Source organism: Dermacentor silvarum, chromosome 3, assembly GCF_013339745.2.
Source record: "Dermacentor silvarum isolate Dsil-2018 chromosome 3, BIME_Dsil_1.4, whole genome shotgun sequence".
Classification (NCBI taxonomy): domain Eukaryota; kingdom Metazoa; phylum Arthropoda; class Arachnida; order Ixodida; family Ixodidae; genus Dermacentor; species Dermacentor silvarum.
Window position 1 is genome coordinate 140,872,860 of NC_051156.1, and position 18,854 is coordinate 140,891,713.

At 44.6% G+C, this 18,854-nt stretch overlaps 2 protein-coding genes across 8 annotated transcripts in view; one reads left to right on the plus strand and one right to left on the minus strand.

Annotated features, from left to right (window-relative positions):
- Positions 1-4,607, minus strand: part of LOC119445839 (protein strawberry notch homolog 1) — a 107,647-nt gene extending 103,040 nt beyond the window's left edge. For all 7 annotated transcript variants that reach the window (XR_007466044.1, XR_007466043.1, XM_049663672.1 and 4 more), the window contains exons 1-2: positions 4,425-4,607; positions 447-581 (exon numbers count right to left, since the gene is read on the minus strand). Coding sequence is in view for 5 of the 7 variants with exons in the window: in XM_049663672.1 (XP_049519629.1) it covers positions 447-554 (108 nt within the window). In the remaining 2 variants the exon portion in view is untranslated. The remainder of the gene's footprint in view (positions 1-446; positions 582-4,424) is intronic.
- A 277-nt stretch (positions 4,608-4,884) lies between these two features.
- LOC119445842 (N-lysine methyltransferase KMT5A-like) lies at positions 4,885-18,233 on the plus strand. Its single transcript, XM_037710145.2, is given in 7 exon segments — positions 4,885-5,166; positions 6,479-6,868; positions 6,870-7,002; positions 8,879-8,960; positions 9,061-9,120; positions 11,429-11,619; positions 14,869-18,233. Coding segments are annotated over 7 exon segments (1,077 nt in total). The 5' UTR covers positions 4,885-5,156; the 3' UTR covers positions 15,080-18,233.
- Positions 18,234-18,854: the final 621 nt, after the last annotated feature.

Genomic DNA, 18,854 nt, shown 5'->3' on the forward strand with positions numbered 1-18,854 from the left:
AGTGATTGCGTGCAACTTTGCCCACGCTCATTTTTAACGAACAAATGGAATAAATAGTTTTCATCCATTTAAGCTTTTCTTTTCTGGAGACGCACAATGAGCAGATGCCACAGAAGCGTGTGTTACGAATTTGCCCAGCTCTGCAAGAGCGAGTACTTATGACACAACAACACTTTGCTGTTGCACCTGCTGCTTGTACTCAGGTCCCCGGCAATCTTCATCGCGTCGGGAGCATGCAGCCTCAGTGATGCAAGCACTCATGTGATCACTTTATGGAAAGTAGGGCAGATGGGGCAGACAGCTGCTGCTGGCCGAAATGAAAGCTCACATGCACCTGTATAATTAACACTACATTCACATGCACTCCACACCCAAGCCTGCTAACTTCCTGAAAACCATTCAGAGAGAACAAACAGCACAGTTTTGAAAAACAAAGCTGAACTCACAAATCTTGACATGTTCGCACTGGAGTCTTGTGCATGGTTGTTGGCCATTTCCTCCTCCCCAATTCCCGACTCATCCAGGGCTGCTGACAAGAGGTCTGGGGTCTCCATCCCGCTTGTTCTTTCACTCCCTGCAATCTGAACATGCCAGAGTGCTTGGTGAAGATTTCAACTTCATAAAAGATAGTGTCGAAGCACCATTACCATCAAGACAGCGGCAAATGCAAGAAACTATCCTACATGGTTCAGCGAGAAAACCAACACAGCTTTCAAGAACTAAATAGTGCAAGCAGCACGAGGAGGCTACCTGTTTTTATTAAACAGACATGCTCCGGTACAATCATGAAGTCCAATCTTCTCTTTGTACAGCACAGTCTCTGGTAAATGAAACACATGAGCATAAAGTATGAAGCATGGTCAAATTTTTACCTCGAACAATTTTCTCCCGATCGACTGCCTGTCTTTAGACGTTGGACACATGGTTCTGTGTACCAGCTAATCCCAGACCAGGAGGCCAGCCTCTTATCCTTTCATTTAGTTTATGCCATAGGGCATATCAACGATAAGAAAAAGTCCGATTGTCTGGCTTTGCAGCTGATGAATCATCAGTGCTATTCTGTCAAATCATTGTTACTTTTCTACACACTTGTGCAGTGCATTGACATAGGTTCAGCTCGCACTACTTGCAGCTAGACCACAAAACGATAACTACATACAGTCGAAGCCGAATATAACAAATTATTGTGTATATGGAACAGCTGTAAAATCTTCTTAAAATTTGTGTATAATTGTTTTTATATCGAAAGACCTATATATATATATATGTAACTTTTTTGTGATTCCCTTCAGATTCAATATAACCGGGCTCGACTGTGTATTATATATATGAAACAGATTCACAAACTGAACTTCAAATTTCAAGTTACATTCATAGGCGGATAAGAAAATCAACGTTTGTTGCATGATTCCTGGTACGCATGCTGTTGCTCATGAGTACAGAGGGACAATTCTTTAAAAGTACCGCACGAGCGTCCACTGGCCGGCTGGTCAGCGCCTGCTAACGGCGCGAAGCAACGAGATCAGCAAGATCTTGATCTCTTTTCTTTGCACCTTTAGAAGGCGTTGACCAACCGGCCCGGTATTTTTGAAGAATTGGTCGACTGTACATGTTACCTAAGCTACATGTTACACAACACTAAAGACACATAGTTTGTACAGATCCAGCACACTTCTAGAGGTTGCCCCACTTGCACGACTCGGGAGTCAATTATTATAGAGCACTAAGTCATGGCTTCTAGCACACAGAAGCCAACATACACAAGGAGCAACAGCACGAGTTGCCTTTAATGCAAAATGTGTACTGCCTGCCACACCACCTGCACAAATGGCTGTTTCAGAATTATCTCTGTAGTGCTTTAAATCTTAACATGAAACCACTGCAGATTCAGATATCTATTAACTTGTAATGTGTTACAAGCGTGGCTTCCCATCTTCAGCCTCAACAAATGAATTAAGAAACCAAGTCAGGATGTCCTTAGCCAAAATGCAGCGAGACACACTACAGCTATCGCAAGCATAAGTAAGCTGTTCTAAAACTTGAACCGAATAGTGAGCTGGCCAACATGCCCACCAACTGCACAGCAGCCACAAAGTGCTTGGAGTTCTCCGCTGCAATCTGCTAGCCTCCTAATTAGCTCAGATGGTAGGTCAACCGCCCTGGAAAGGTGCTGGTAGCAGGTTCGAATTCCGAACCAGGAGAAATTTTTTTAAACTGCAAAGCTTTGCAGCTTGCTGCAGTCGGGTGGATGACAATTTTCCCTTAAGGGACCACATTGAAACTCTTGTAGAGTTCCCAAGTTAGTAAGCAATTCACCCAGCATGCAAGATAATGCCTTCATTTGTACATTAAAGAGCACTTCTTGTACACTTGTAATGTGCAGTATTGTGGCCATAAGCTGTGCCTGCGCTGGTCATCTGACTGATCAACATACTGTTTTAAACCAGAACATTAAATTACTGGTGCATTATGACAGCAATAAAAAAAAATGGAGACTTCTCAGTGTTATGCTCTCCCATCATAATAATTACACACTTTCTTTGTGATAAGAACCTCAAGTGCTGACTGCACTCCTTAACAGATGTGCGTGGTCGTATCAACTTTACACTTATTTAAAGCCCTATGACCCAAAAAACATCTTTCACATCCAACAGTTCCAATCTGGTTAATACTTTGCCTCGCCCTTATCCACAAGTGGCAGCAAGAATTTTGAACATTATATGCACTCAATATCTAATGTAAGAACCCCCCATAAAAAAAAAAGGTCCAGAGGTTGATGAACTGAAATTCAGCGAGACAGGGCAGCTATCAATCACTTACATTTGCCTTGCTAAACTTCAGGTGAAAACCATCTAACTGACATAACTTATTATCAATTAAGAAACCTCAGGAAAGTAGACAATGCAAATCTCAGCTACCCCCCCCCCCCCCCTCTTAAATTTTCTTTAGCACAATAAATGCCCAAATCACTACAGAAGCTTCTACCGATCGCACATGTAGGGTCGCACAATGCTTTGAACCAGTGCATTCAATAACTTGATAAACTGCCGTGGGCTGACCTTAAAGTATCCACTGACATGGCTGGCAGAAATAAGTCGATAGGAGGCAAAGTCAAATCGGGTTTATACACAAAAATAGGAATAATTTTCAAACACAATTTAGCCATATGACCATTTTTTGCATTAACGGAAGTACATTTAGGGTAGCTTCACGAATAAAAAAACTCGCTAGTCATCATTACACCAGCTTAGGCAATGAATGGACAGTTCCAAAGTCAAACAACTCGCAAGGCTCCCCACAAATACCCTTTCGTTTCTCCATATTCATAATCAACAAGTTAACAAGAAAACTTTCAGTTATTCATTAAAAGTGGCACCACCACAATTAGGTTGGAGCTGTTGTAACAGCAGACAAGGTTACGATTCCGAAAGCAACCATTCCGCGCCACAGTGAACAGAAAGCTTCCACCGAAGTGGCCACCAAATTTCATGATACCATTTATGAAGACATTCGCGGATGTTACATGTCCACTGGCGGCCTGCAAGTTTAATGCTAGTCGTCGCGATAGCTACATATGCAACACAGCGTGTGACCACGTTTCGCCCGAGGCAGCTGACAAGGACACGTGCTCGGCTGGCAACACCAACATGCTGCCTACGACGTTACAGTTATTGCGATCAACACTCGGCAGGCTACGAACAGAAGCACAACCTTTTCCGAACGGGCCCGTAAGTCATTTTCATTTCGTCTGTATCTTGCGCGCGCATGGCGGCGGGCGCAGACACTTCGCAACGCATTTACCGAACTTCTGCAACAGTAGGACTGACTAACCGAAGCACGGACTTTCGCGAATATAATTCGACGTTTAATAACCAGCGCAGTGCACGTCGCGCGGAAAATGTAACACAAGCGCAATCTAATCGACGCCGGGCAGAGAAAAAAAAAATCAATGAAAGCGATGCAGCGAAAGTAACTTGACGACGCACCGAAGACAAAAGAATTTGTGCTGTCTTAGCTGCTAAATCATCACTGGCTCGCCTTAACACGTGTTATGCCATGCACTTCTCGGAGCAAAGCAACAAAAACGCCACATCCTACACGAAAAAAAGGACGCTTAGAATATATATATGTATATAAAAAAAAATATTGGCGCTCAAGCTGCAATAAAAAAAAAAGTACGCCCGATGCTTGCAAACAATGACAAGTCGTAGCGCTAGGCACAGGAGAACAGTTCTCGCGAATCGCTAACGCGCACGCTGGCGAGAGAGCTTGGTTTTTAGGACATAGGGTGCGTTTATGTAATTAACTACGGCTTAAATGCAGGCTAGTGACTAGGCCTAACCAATACTGGAAGAATCGGTATCGGCGATCGGCAAAACCGCGCACAGTACGGGCCAGAGATACGCGATGCACGTTTCTCCTACCTCAGCTTTTTGTGGTAACCAGGTTGGCGGCGGCGGATTGTCACTCAAGTCGAGTACAACGCGAGAACGAGCAGCATTTTATTTCTAAGGCTGCAGATCCACACAACCAAACCACTACTAGATGCCCGGAAAGACAGGCTGCAGCTCGCAGGCAGCAGCCTTTCATTCCTCGGCCAGGCCGAGCGCTAGTTTCGCATCAGCGCTCGTGACGCCGCGAGGCTCGCGACACCTGCCGAGCTAAAAAAATATAAAGAGCTAACCTTTTGTTTATTTGTTAAATTTAATAATAATTGCTTAAGCTGCTCTTAACGCTTCAGAACAGTAATATTTAAAGCAGTTAGAAATACTTTTACGTTTATTATAAGTTGAGTTATTTAGGAGCTTATTACGTATAAAAGATTTTCAGATGTTCACTAGCGCCATGTTTTCACTTTCTTTTTGTATTTGCAATAAATTTGTGAGGAAGCCGGGTTTCTGTGCCTAGCGGGAAAGCAGTTTTGCGAATCTCTGTTGTGATTGTGCTGTTGTGGGCAATTCGAAAAGGGCATATGGTTTTCTCCCCGGATCGCTCTGCGCTGCATGTGTGATGAGGCGGCATTAGCTTCCCTGTTGTTATCGGTGGCAATATTTGAATGGCTCTTCGTCGGCCTCTTCTGACGGTGTTTAGTGCTGCTGGTGTAGCTGGTGCGGGCAACGGGATCACCGCCACCTCCCAAAGCCTGAACTGGGGCGATGGTAAAAGGTCGGTGAACAGAACAAAAAACCTTGATTTGCGTGCTTAGCTGGCGTCGTTTTTCTCTTCGCCGTGCATTGTTCACGTGTATTCATTCGTTTGAACGCGTGCACACGTGCTGTCAGGGGCGCAAATTCAAAATGGCTTTTCTTCGTTGGAGGTGGGCAAAAGTTGGCGGGATTTTTTGTTGTTGGGGGGCTTGATTGGCAACACGACTTGGAGGCCTCGCGCTTGCGCTGACGCTAACCGTGTCGATTGTTTTAGTGTTACGTGCAGCGTTTATATAATTTGTTGTTGTTCGTTGATTTATACGGCATGCGTGTCCGTATTTAACGCAATCTTGTGTAATATACAGTGACCGTTTTTATTTTTTTCTGCTGTGGTTAGTGGAAGTCTTGCTCGCGTGCGCCTTTGGATATACCGGTTGACACTGCATGGTCTTCGAGCTTTGCCGAACGTTTCAAATTAACTAACTTATTTAACTTCGGAATGGCGATTGGGGTCTTTGGCGTGAGGTTTTTCGTGAAGAGCAGCTCCTGTAACGGCATCTAAACGACCTTGTTATATTTTTCGCTCTCATGCCGACGGCGCTCTGACAAATTGCGTCAGAGAATACGAATTCAATAATGACGAGCTCTAAGTTTTCAACGTAGCACCTTTAGCAAATGCGAGCGCGAAAGTGCCGTGTCAAGCAGTCAATAAAGCGGCATAATCGTTCTGTTTTAGCTGGTGGGTAATTATGTTTTCTACACCGTTAACTATCTTGTTAGTGTACTTGCAGCCTCCTTCGCCAATTTTGTCCCAACTTCACGCGTTGTGTTTGCTCCGCCTACATTTCAACAGAGCTGTGCGCGAAGTTCCGCGCATTTTCACCCACTTCCCAAATGGAGGATACACTTCTGCAGACCCCACAGATACCCTCTTTTTTTGCATTGTGTGGTTGCAGATAACACTGTATTTGGAATGCATCTGTGCATTTACTGTGGCCACTATCTATAGGTGGCACCTGCAGTTTGTAATGGTTTGTCCCTGATTGTGCCGCAAAGATAGGGGCACGCTGTGTGACTCTTGTGCCATCCTTGCCATTTCAGCCCAAGTTCTGTTATGTTTAAACAACTAACTTAATCTCAATTTCTCCCTAGTAGAACGAGCTCGCTTAATATAACACATCGCCCACATTATTTAGGCTAATGTACAAAAGCATGCATTCCTTGGAAGGTTTTTGTTGGCTGCAGTTGTAAACACTTCTGATGTGTCTTGATAAAACTGCGGGGAACGCCTGGGGCTGTCACATCAAAGAGTGCCGTGTCTATTGCCACAGGACAAAAGAAACGGGCTGTGGACCGAACACGCAGCAAGAAAAGTGCATCTGCTTCATGTCACTCTGGTGATGCCAGCACTGTGTTGAAAGAGAACCATGGCAAAGCGACCACAAGTAATGGCACCAGAACGACACCACCGGTCACAAGAAGCACTCGGATAGACGACTATTTCCCTGTGCTAGGCACCGAAATGGCCACTGCTGAGGAGGTAGCCAGCGAGCACAGTTACTCGCGACGGCGTCCTGCCAAGAGAGAGTCTCCATGCCCAGTGCAGCAGCTAGTAGAACCCGAGGTTCAAATCCCGTGCCCGGATGCTGCGGCACTACCCGCTGGCCTGAGCCTCACAGCCACGCAGCCGCCCTCGCCACCTTCTATGGACACGCAAAAGCCTGCCTGCTGATCCCAGGGGCCACCATGAAAGGAGCAAAAGTGCTTCCAGAGTTGCAAACAGGCCTGCCGCAAAGGTCACTTTGAAGGCTGCTGTGGCAGCGACGGCGCAAGACCCCTCAAAGGCAGCAAAAAGGTACAAACGAAAATAATAATAAATTGCTGTTTATAATTTACTGTAAATGCCAGTGAATTATAGAGGCTGCAGCATCCCTGTGGCAGACTGTAATGTAGTGACCAAAAAGAGGTCGCACTCATTTCTCAGTTATGGTACATTTGACTGGTTCCTACTGCACTATGACAATTTCCACTGATGATGAGGCCCCTTAACATTAGAGCCTGAGAGAGCATGCCCGAGCCGAGAGGACAGCTGCTTTCTGAGCAAAAGCAGGAGCCGCATAATCAGAATTTTGTCAAATTGGGGCTGTGCTCCCAGCTTGAAGGTGAGAATTCTGCAATCTGGAGCATAGTGTTTTGAACGAACCAGGCAAATCTGTTCAAAGTGCTCAATTTTGACCACCTAAATGTAAACTATCTGCCAGAGTGCTTGAAAGCAACCAGTAAAATGTACCATAAAAATCTGTTTCTGACACCTTAAAAGGGACACTAAAGCAAAACAATCAATCAACTTAAACTGATAAAGTATTCTTCGAAAACTCTGCTGTCGTTAATTACACTGCAATAGGTCAATTATTAGAAGAGAAAATGAAGCTCAAAGTTTTCTTTTTTTTTTTTTTGTGCGGAAACCTGAACGTCAGCACTTCAGTGTGACATCACGACTTCTAAAGTAATTTTTCGTATTTGGGCCACGTTGACTCGGTGAACGTTTGCGAAACTTGACTTGCCATATTCAGTCTTGGGCTACTTTAAAACACAATGTAGTCAATCTTTACCACTAAAGAATTGCCTGAGACCTAGAAGGCACTGTCAAAATCCGTGACGTCACGGTGAGCTAGTGCGGGAACTTCAAGGTGGCGTCACCACTCGCCTTTTGTGTATTTTGTTTCTTTCTGGCTTACCAAGCGGCTCCTCGCGGAAAGAATGTTGTTTTCGGTATTGGTGGAAGGTTAATCTACTGATACAGAAAAAAAGCATTTTTTTTCTTTAGTGGTCCCTTTAAGTGCCATGTGTTCACTGTCTGCAGAACCTGTCTAAATGTGTTGTAAAACATTTGTAGAAAGTAGTTGACATAATGCTGTCACTGACCTTGTTCTGACTAGCTATAGGACACAGTTTTGCCCATCGTGGATAGAAATGACCATAGCTGGGGGACCATAGAACTCTGCTGTGTTGAATCACACTTTTAAGCTACTCACTCTCTTCCCGTTTCGGCATTTCCTGGTAATGTACTTGCACTCTAACATAACTTTGCACTCCTTAGGGTTTATCTTGCCCCCAAACTATAATAATCTATCGTGCATGCATTTCCTTTCTTTAATGCTGCGTGCCTGGTACCTGTAAGTCACAAATGGCATGTCCATTATCAGAGTGACATAGCATTGTTGACAGGAAAGTAGCCGGTGCAGAGTTTTCGGGAAAGAAAACGCAAACAAGATAGATGTGGATTAATGTTTGGAGACAAGATGTGTCCCAAAGAACGTAAACTTTTTTTTTAATGTACCTTTGGCAGTTTCATCTGTTTTTACACACTTTGAAGGAATGAAAAGTACACTTTGCCATCGAGAAGACACCCTTTCTAGAGCTTTGCAAGCACCTAGTAGTGCTTGCAAAGCACCACTAGGTGCTTGTTGCAACACTCGTCGGTGCCAAATAAAACTTTTTGTAAATGTCCGCCACCAAAAACAAATGACCTTGTGCAAGAGCGGGCTGCTTCTGATAGTTGATCGTGTCTGTGTAAACCCATTTTTACAACCGGTGAACTTGAAGCCATCTAAACAAGTGGTTGCTGGAGTAAAGCATAATGATTATAAATTGTTTCAACTTGTTGAGTTTCTGCTGCTTACTGCAGTCTTGTAGTCACTTAGCGACCTGCTGCGGCACCTTCCTTGCAGGAAAACGGACGTGCAGTGCCACTCCTTGACAGAGTACTTTCCCATCCGAAGAAGTGGACGCAAGACAAAGACTACACTTGCAGTGAGCTTGATTCAGCATTGCGCAGTGACTGTCATGTGCACACATTCTCATTGGAGTTTTTCTTTTTTTTTCTTTTTTTTTCTGCTTTTCTCCTTAATAGAAAGAGAGGCAGAAGCAGGTTGAAGATGCCATCCTGAATGGCATTGAAGAAGGCTTCCAGGTAATAATATTTACTGTCTTTTTTTCGTGTGCGCGAGTGTGTTTCATGTATATATTTAGTTTTGGAGGATGGTCAGTGTCCTTTTCCTTCCACGTGTTTCAACACGTGCAACCGTGTGGGGTGTTAAATTCTGTTCACATGTTCGTGCTGTACCAACCTTAACTTGTAATGAGCCACCTTACTCACATCAAACTACTCTTTATATATTCTAGCCTGTTGATGAGATTTCTTTCAGTTGACTGGTGCTTACCATATCGTTTCTTTTAAGGCATTGGTAAAACAGCCATGCAGAGTGCATCTTCTGTTGTAGATATTGTGATCCTCCTCTTTTTTCTGGTATAATAGGGAGTTTTAGTTTGTCCGTATACATAATTACCGTTCACGGACTGTTGGATTACCGAAGGCACAAACGTGAGTGGCCGAGTTGGTGGCTCGAAGTTTAACCACAAAGAAGCTATTATTGCAGCAACTGACCACATGTCGTCCCTCTTGCTTCATAGTATTGCTTCGACGAGAACACCCATATAACACAAGAACTTGTTACATCTTGTTGGACAAAGCATCACAAGATGTTGCCAGCAGTGTTGTTACTGCCATCCAAGTTTACCATAACCCTGTATTTCCGTAAACAGTGGACAAGCTAAAGCTCTTTAAAGAAGCCCTGCAGCACTTTTTATTGAAGTCGTGAAAGGCATTCCACATAAAAGGACACAATTTTAGAAATGTTTTGCAGCAATAAGTATTTCAATGCGCTCTATAGAAGTGCAGTTATTAGCAATCAAAGATCTCCCTTCAAGCCCCCCCCCCCCACAGTGACTCCGCTTTCAGTGGCTTGCACGGGAGTGTGGCAGTGCCCACAACGCTCTGCCCACTGAATGTCACAGTGACACGCTGTTTACATATTCTTTTATTTATACATTCACATGGACACCTCTACTTCCGGTTTTGGCAACTACGACACGCTAAACTCGGAGGCGGCCCCCTAACCAGGCTTGCCAAAGCTGCTCGTCTTATAATCGGTGCAGTGCATTTTCAGCACTATTGCGGCTTTTCCATCCAACAACTACACACCGACGTCACAGTTCCCTGTTCATTTTCAGCTAACTGCTACTGAAGTGCATCTCGCACAAATTCCACAACTGTGAAAATGACCAACACCACGTTTACGTTGCGCATCTGTCTGCGTTCACATGAGTCTGTGTGTGCACAAATTCTACACACAAAAGGAAAGACGCGCTGGAACGCCCAGATGCGCACTGTGGAGGAAGTAGCAAAACTCAAGCACACAGCCACTGAATACCGGAAGTATAAAACTGCATTATTAGTATGTGGACAGTTTGAATCTAGAGGTATTCTTGTAATCTTTTAATACGTAAAGAATCATGAACATTGTTACCATTGCAGACACATTTGTGGCCACTTATAAGTTAATATTGCTCGTGGCATTTTCACATATCTATCCAATAATCGTATGAGGGCGCCATGGCATCGTCATGTGCACTTATATGGAGAGGGGTCTGACGGAGCTGTAGGAAAGCATGGCCGTTCTTTATAAAGGTACTGTACGTTCTCCCACACAAATGCATTCTCTCACGTCTGCTAGTATGATTAATGTGCCATGCTTAAGGGGTGTTGCAGGGCACCTTTAATGATGGTGCAGCTGTAGGAACCATTTGGTGATAAGTCATCATGCCCCTATAAAACCTGCCGTGGTTGCTCAGTGGCTATGGTGTTGGGCTGCTGAGCACGAGGTCGCGGGATTGAATCCCGGCCACGGCGGCCGCATTTCGATGGGGGCGAAATGCGAAAACACCCGTGTACTTAGATTTAGGTGCACGTTAAAGAACCCCAGGTGGTCCAGATTGCCGGAGTCCCCCACAACGGCGTGCCTCATAATCAGAACTGGTTTCGGCACGTAAAACCCCATAATTTAATTTTTTTTTAATCATGCCCCTATAAATGTGCAAGATGGACACATATCTATTGAAGGGAGATATATTTATAAGGAGAGCTACAAAGTTCTATTAAGTTCTTCTGTGTATTAAATTTAGAGCTACCAATTAGTGAAAAATGAATGTGTGTTAGTATAGGTTACCACCCATGCACACACACCATTTCACATCGTACTATAAGTTCTGTTCAAAACCTGGCTATTGCATTCCTGCTTCACAAACTAAATATGCATACTTTGGCTTACTGACAGTTGCCAGAATTGCTGGTTGCCTTCAGTATGATAATTATCCTGTTTCATATTCAGTGCATTTAACAGTTCTGTGTTATTTCCCATCTACCTCCCAATCGTATGAAGATCACAGAGTTTGCTGACAAGGGCCGGGGAGTGACCACATCTCGGCCACTTAAAGCAGGGGACTTCGTGCTCGAGTATGCCGGTGAACTCATTGATGTGCAAGAGGCAAAGCTGCGTGAACAGATATATGCCACTGACACATCCATTGGGTGCTACATGTACTACTTCACCTGCAGGAACAAACAGTATTGGTGAGCACTTTTCCTTTTTTTTTTTCCCCATCTAAATGAAAGTGCTGCAGCTGTATTGTTAACAGATCACGTTGAAGGAGTGAATTGCGACTGGTTAATCCATCAGAAGTACTTCTAGTGTGTTATTTTCATGCAATGAAAAATTCCTATCCACTAAACTGGAGACCGAAACAATTTGGGGAGGCTTGAAAATCTTGTTGCCATGTGATTAGAAAGTTTTCTCTATGTACATGATCATAAATTTAGTTTTGTCTTTATTTACGTAAATATACATCCCATCAAAAAAAAAAAAAAAATAGTCTAGCCAGCTGGCCCTTACTTTTTTTTGTGATACACTGCACATGTATAGTATGTGCTTGTTCTGTAACAGTGACATTCAATAGCAAGGATGGCTTACGTTCCAGTCGCTCTATGGCATTTACAAAACATGAAAAGCAATCATTATGCAGTAGAATCTTGATTATACAAATCTCACGGAACCCCACCAAAATTCGTATCACCAGATATTCCTATCACCCAAAAACGTTTAAAATGTCATGACCAGATATTCCTATCACCCAAAAACGTTTAAAAAGTCAAGGCAGCATGATGTAGGTCACCCTGGCAACAGGCGCATTGGCACGGCCGTTCTGCGAACCTGACAATAGCCAGTGCCTGGCGCACCAGGGCCTCTGCTCCAGCTTCACCGGGGATTGCACGGCAGTTCAATTGTTTATATCATCCGCTGCAGCACATAAAGCGGTTCGTAACATTAGAAATTTAGCACGTTGTAAGCTAATGGACTTGGGCCAGTACTTTTGAAAAATTCATATCAGGCGTGATCGTATTACCAAGATCCTTCTGTATAGCTAGTTATCATCTCATACGCACTGGCCTACAAACTGCCATCTAGGAATGCCTGTACACTTGTGTGAGAAGAGCATTTCAATTCACGTGGCAAAGTGCTGTGAAAAAAGAGTGTGTGGTACCTTTTGCTGTCTCTTACATTCCTGCCTGATGCTATGTCAGCTCTGTTCTGTTATTCAGCATGGAAAGGGCTGCTTAGTAGAAATCAAGCAGTGTTAGCAAGCTAAAGAATAAACCTACGCATGGATTTAGCATAAGCTGTAACTAGCATACAAAAGTGAGGACAACTAAGAAAGAACACAGGACAAGTGCTGAGGCAATGATCATCCTATGTTTCTTAGTCGTTTTCATCCATTTGCATATTGCTTACAGTGGATCATTTCCCACTTCACCATCCTTCTTTAGCATCAGACGGAACTCCACCGTTTTATATTTGTTTCCATTCGTCAGCTAATGATGTGTCATTTTGAGCCCAAGGTACAGGCCATTAGTCACGTTTCAGTGCGAGTTTAAAGGGGCTGTGATGAGCAGGTTCTTTTGTGTTAATGTTTTCTGGCGGTTCTCTGAGGCGGAGCCTCCCAGAACCCAATCGAGGACAAAGCCGTTTGTGGAACGCACACACAAAACGTTTAATGTAACTAGAACGAGAAAACCCATAAAATAAACACTCAAAAAGAACTCATATACAACACACATATGGCTAGAACGCTTACTGATGTCGGGCAAGTTCGGGCAGGCTGCGGGTGTGATTATGCACTAGAGTCTCGATGCGGCGAAGCGGAGACGACGATAGAAGCGTTGTTTGTCTCACCAAAAGGTCGCTGTCGGAACGTCGTACAGGCTACCAGAACGTGGCAGCTCTGGCTCGGTGGGAGAAGACAGGCGGCTCGGCAGCACGAGCCGACGATGGTGGCGTTCTGGTCGGGCAGCCGATCGTGGCCCTCGGGCTCGTAGACGCAGACGCTCACCGGCCTCGGGCAGCAGTAGTAGATTATCGGGCAGGGTGGCGATTCCCGGGAAGGCAGGCGGCTTGGCAGCAGGGGTTGACGGCGGCGGCGTTCTGGCCGGGCCGTGGAGCTCGGGCCCGTAGCCCGACAGCTCTCGTCCTGCCCACGGGCGCAGTCGCTTGCCGGCCTCGGGCAGCGGTTGACGATCAGGAAGAGTGGCGACTCCCAGGAACGGGTTGGCAGGAGGCCCCGGCCGAGTGAAGTCCTGGTGGCTCGGGTCCGGAACCCGACGGCCGTCTTCAGCTCCCGATCCGGTGGCTGACCTTGTCCTGGTGTCGCTTCTGGAACTCCTCCCCTTACTGCCAGCGCGGCTCCTTTTTCTGCTGCTCTGGTCGATTCGTCGACTTCTCATTGGCTGCTCGAGGCTCCGTGTTCTTGTGTGATTGAATTGGCTTTTTTCTTTTGATTTCTTTTCTTGTGCCGCGTGTTCACGTGCCGGACGGTCTTCGGCGGCGGCGTTTTCGGCGCGGCGCGGTAGAGCGGCGCGCGCTCTCCTTGTCGTCTGCTTCTTGTTTGAATGCACCGCACCTTGTCGCACACCACAAATATCACCGTCGCGCACCACACATCACAGGGGCCATGACACAAAATTTTCAAGCTTGAATTGTTTATTGCATGTTAAATCATACGCATCCCATAGCGATCTGGTTAAATTTAGGTGCATTAAAAAAACTGTATTTGTATTTTTTCATATCGCAGTTAAATGGTTGAGCAGTCTGGTAATACTGAGGCTGGTGAAATGAATTGGCACCCCCGGAAACTGCTCCCTCGACTAACCGAAGCTGATCTTGAAGGCCATGATTTTGTTTACTGCAAACGGGAAGTGGTTGCAGGGACTAAAAGTTCTTCATGGCTGCCATGCGCTGTTTCGTTTTTGCATGTGCGTCTCGGCGGTTTGCTGCTGCTTTTTAACACACAAGTGAAGGAATTGCATGCACAATTCAATGGTGACGCCATTGTTGTGCCGTTGGGTGCCAGAGCGTGTTTAGCAAAACGGGCCAGTGTGGTCTCGGGCCGTTTCAAAGCAGACAACGCAGCGGTGGCCCCTCATTTTCTGGCGGCACACAGCCATGCCAAAATCGCGGTTGCTCTCAGTGAGAGAGATTTAAACGCACCAATTTCAAACTGAGGTGTCAAGGTAAAATGTGCACTGAGAGCCCAGCTTTTTTGTTTACGTAACGATATTTGGCGCGCTACTCTTAGTAACTATGATAATGTGAGAAGAGTCAGACAACCATGTCAGCAAGTTCTGTTTGGTCTACTTCAGAATTCCAGTGCAGCTATCGTATGCATACAGCTGGTGGAAGCCATGAGTGTGTAAAGTGCAGTGAAGTGCGTGTTGCACAATGTGCGACATATCAGTCGACGGACCCAACAAGGTGTGCTTTTTGTGCAGTGTTGACGCCACTAAGGAAACGGGCCGGCTCGGGCGGCTAGTGAACCACAGCAAGCGGGGCAACCTGAAAACGCAGACGTGCATCATCAAGGGTGTACCTCATTTGGTGCTTGTGGCTCAGCGCAACATCGAAGCTGGAGAGGAACTGCTGTATGACTATGGAGACCGCAGCAAGGCGTCACTCCAGTTTCACCCCTGGTTGGCATTGTAGCCAGCTTTCATCAAGAGTCGGCACAGTAATGATCTGGGGTACTCACCCTTCTGCTGTTCTGCAGTCCTTCGTTATTGAGAGCCCCATCGTACGCCAAGTTATCTTCAGAGTCCTTTCTCTGTCTGGGTCATGCAGTTGTTCTAACAGTTGTGCCTATTTTACATGGCCCACGAAAATGTATCATTTAGTAGCAGTATCATTTTGATACTCCAGCAAATAGGGCATGTGTTGTCCTGGCATACCTATTAGGCTTGGACAGCAACAGCTTTGTCTCAAGCTACTCATTTGTAGGGCTAGCTTGTTGAATGTGAGTATTATAAGCACAGGATGGCCTGTCTCGGTGGAGAGCAATCGCTGTTTCATCTTTCGCCTTGTCACCATTGGGACAGCATTTGTAATGGGAAAAGCATGACACCAAAGTACTATTTCGAAGTATGAAGTTGGCATTCTGCAATGATTAACTATGCATGTGAGTCAATGCATGCAGCAGCTGCTAGAGTAGCGAATGGTTCAGAAAGCATGAGTGAGGCCATTTTAGGATGTAATTTTCATGAAAAAAAAGTGAAGACTGGAAGCCAGGTGTTAAAGTTGGCACAGTCGACATCACGTTGTCTGTCAACATCAGTTGCCTTGACTGTGAAGGATGCCTTCTTAGTTCGTATCTGTAAGGCTAGCACAGCTTTCGGCTAGTTTGTGGACCACATAATACACCATGTTTTTTCAGCAGTTAAAGAAAAAAGTTAGCATAGGTAAGACTGGTAGGAAATAACGTCTTTTCTGTTTATGTTATTTCTTACGCTAACTTCATTTTCACCATTGGAAAACGTGCTGCATCGTTACTTGCTGTGAGCAAGATAGAAAGCCAAGCTAGTTGTTTTGAACTAGGCATGATGTTCAGTAGTGCGAAAAGACAAGGTACAAGATGATTCTTCATGCATTGCTCGCCACATGTCAAATATTAGTTCACACCGGCTTAGTGCCCATTCCTTGCTTGTCCGTAGCCGGCCTGACACCTCTTGCATGGCCTTACACTATCTCTCTTTGAAGTATGCGGGAAATGCTATGAACTTGTTCTGCAAAGGTCTAAAGGCGACATGTAGGTGCTGGCATGTTGCACTGACATATTGAATGCGACACTTTGGAGATGCTACCACAGCTGCTGCAATGGCGTTGGATGCACTGAACAATGCCACACTGATCACAACTCTCTCACATGTGATGTAATACTACCTACTGAATTGTTTCTCGCTGTTCTCCTATAATGATACGACACTTTTAAGGTTCACTATGGCTTACCGCCAAGTTACAATTTAAGGCCAGCTTGTTTTCAAGGGTAGTATGCGTTGTGCCTGAATGCTGGAATATTCCTGCATTACATGACTATTTGGCTGGTCACATGGCAGTTGCTTTCTTCTCGTTTTGTGCAAACCATTGTCACCATGTGATGCAAAACCATATGATAATGAATCCCATGGTCACGAAGGCAGCATTCAGGCTATTGGTTTACTGAGGTGCACAGCTTGCAAAATGCATTGACATTGCTGCATCCTTCATAACACTGCTTTATACAACAGTAATTAAATGGCAAATCTATTTTGTCTCCAAAGGACATGCTGTAGTGATGTGCGTGTTTGAAACACGCGTTAAGCAAAAACTTTCACCTGTAGTTCTTCAGGTACAGTTCAGCAATGGCAGCTTATAGTACGAGTCAATTGTGATATCACGTGATAGTCGATATATCGGAGTACTGAAATAGCACGAACAAGATGAGAACACACTGACACGCACGTGACATTCAACAATTTCCAACAAGAGATTGTTGTTGGAAGTTAGTGCCGATTCTGCGTGCTCTTCTCGCCTCTTGTTTGCGCTACACTTGTATTCCAAGTTGGAATACCAAGAAGCCCACATTGCAACCCTAGCGGATGTACGTTTGAAGCAAATGTATTTTGATAAACCTAAATTCATTGTACCAATGCGAGCGAGCATAGAACTTGTATTCTTGTACTATCACGTGCCAGAATGAAAACACAGCCTTTTGGCTTCTGCTTTGCACCCATGTGTTTTATTTAGGATTATACTTGAGTGGTTCATGCAAAAAAAAAAAGAAAGAAAATGCAGAAAGATAACATTCAGGAGTGAATGTTCCGAGATTTTAGTTTAAGCATGCACTGTAGTGAACATGACCAGGTCTGCAAGGAACTGTCAGTTTTGTGTGTTGATAAACGTATGCATTTTATTAATCCTGGAAAAAGAGTGCACAGGGCACTCTGCCAGTGCTGCAATGTATTATCGACAAGTTTATGCAGAGTGCTCACACACTGCCACTAGAAGTTTGTGCTGTTCTTCAGTTTTGTTGTTGCTAGTATATTAGTTGAACCAAACAAGTTGTTACTCATGTGGTGCAGTATAGGCCGGCACCCACATGTGAACTTGTTCCTTTACCAAACTATACACTTCCATGTTTCTGTGTCCAAATTTTATATTGCTTTGTTTCACTTTTAAAGCTTTACCATTCACTCTTGTGCACCTGCCTTTGCAGTCTCCAGTAATGCATTTCTCAGAGCCTATGTGTTGATTCAGAATCCTGTTCATTCACTTCCAAGAGTTGGAAACTTTCGTTCAGTAAGCTCGAGGGTGGGAACAGCAGTACAGTGCGTACTTTGCAAGTTCACAACTTGAACAAACTTTACCAGAGGTTTAGCTTAGATAATAAAATGTGGAATGCATTTTAATGTGTCGACAGCAGATTACTAACTTGTGTCCAACACATTTTTTACGTAATGTATGCCCAACTAACAAATGACAAAGGTCATGGCTCTGCTCTATGTGAATACTATACCATGTACAGCTCATCTCAAGTTCCATTCGCTTGGTTTTCACAGTGCAAGTGCACAACACATAAACCTACAACCAAGTGAACAGGTTAAGAACTACATTTACGACACTGATTATTCACAGTTTGGGTGCATACTGCAAGTGTGGACAACCACACATGCTTGTTTATCACACTTGTACGGCATGTACAGTCATCATCTTATCATGTTTTCGATGGCCAGTTTGTTTTTGTGTTCCACTGTATAAGTTATTTTTCAACTTCATTGTCCTCCATTACCTTTACCACAGCACACAATAAATACCAGAATCTATGCCACCTCCGCGTATTGCATTATTTTTGTGTTTGCCACCTTTAACTTCTATTTCATTTTCATGCTACACAAACTACGCTAAAGGCTGGCCCATGCTATTGATGTTTGGTTGCAGGTCACACGGATTTCTTCTTCAAGCTTGCAGCGACCGTGTCGTGACCACTTCACCTTTGTGGGTGTCTACAGGCACCAAAAAAAAAAAAAAATGTTTGCCGAGTTTTGCTTTTGAGCATGAAGTCCTTGGCTAAATGTATTTGGTCAACACTGAATGATAGGCAGCAAGTGTCATCTGTTGGATTAAAGCAGGAACAGAGAAAGATGAAGTTGGGCATGCAATTTCACTTCACTTCACTTTATTACCTTAAAAACTCCATTGGAGGGGTATTACATAAGGGGTGGTTAAAAAAATATATTACAGGCCTGCGCGGCAGTCACAGTGTAAGCTGGTTAAGCGGCGCAAGAGTAGCTCCAATTTCGGCACCACGCACAACAAAGTCTTCGCCTCGATTTTGACGAGAACGATCTGAACTGTCCGCCCTGCGACAGCGAGCTGCAGTTGTAATGCTCTCTGCACAGCAGTCTGCTGAGCACGATGATGCATGGTTGTAGCCGCGCACGCAGCTTTA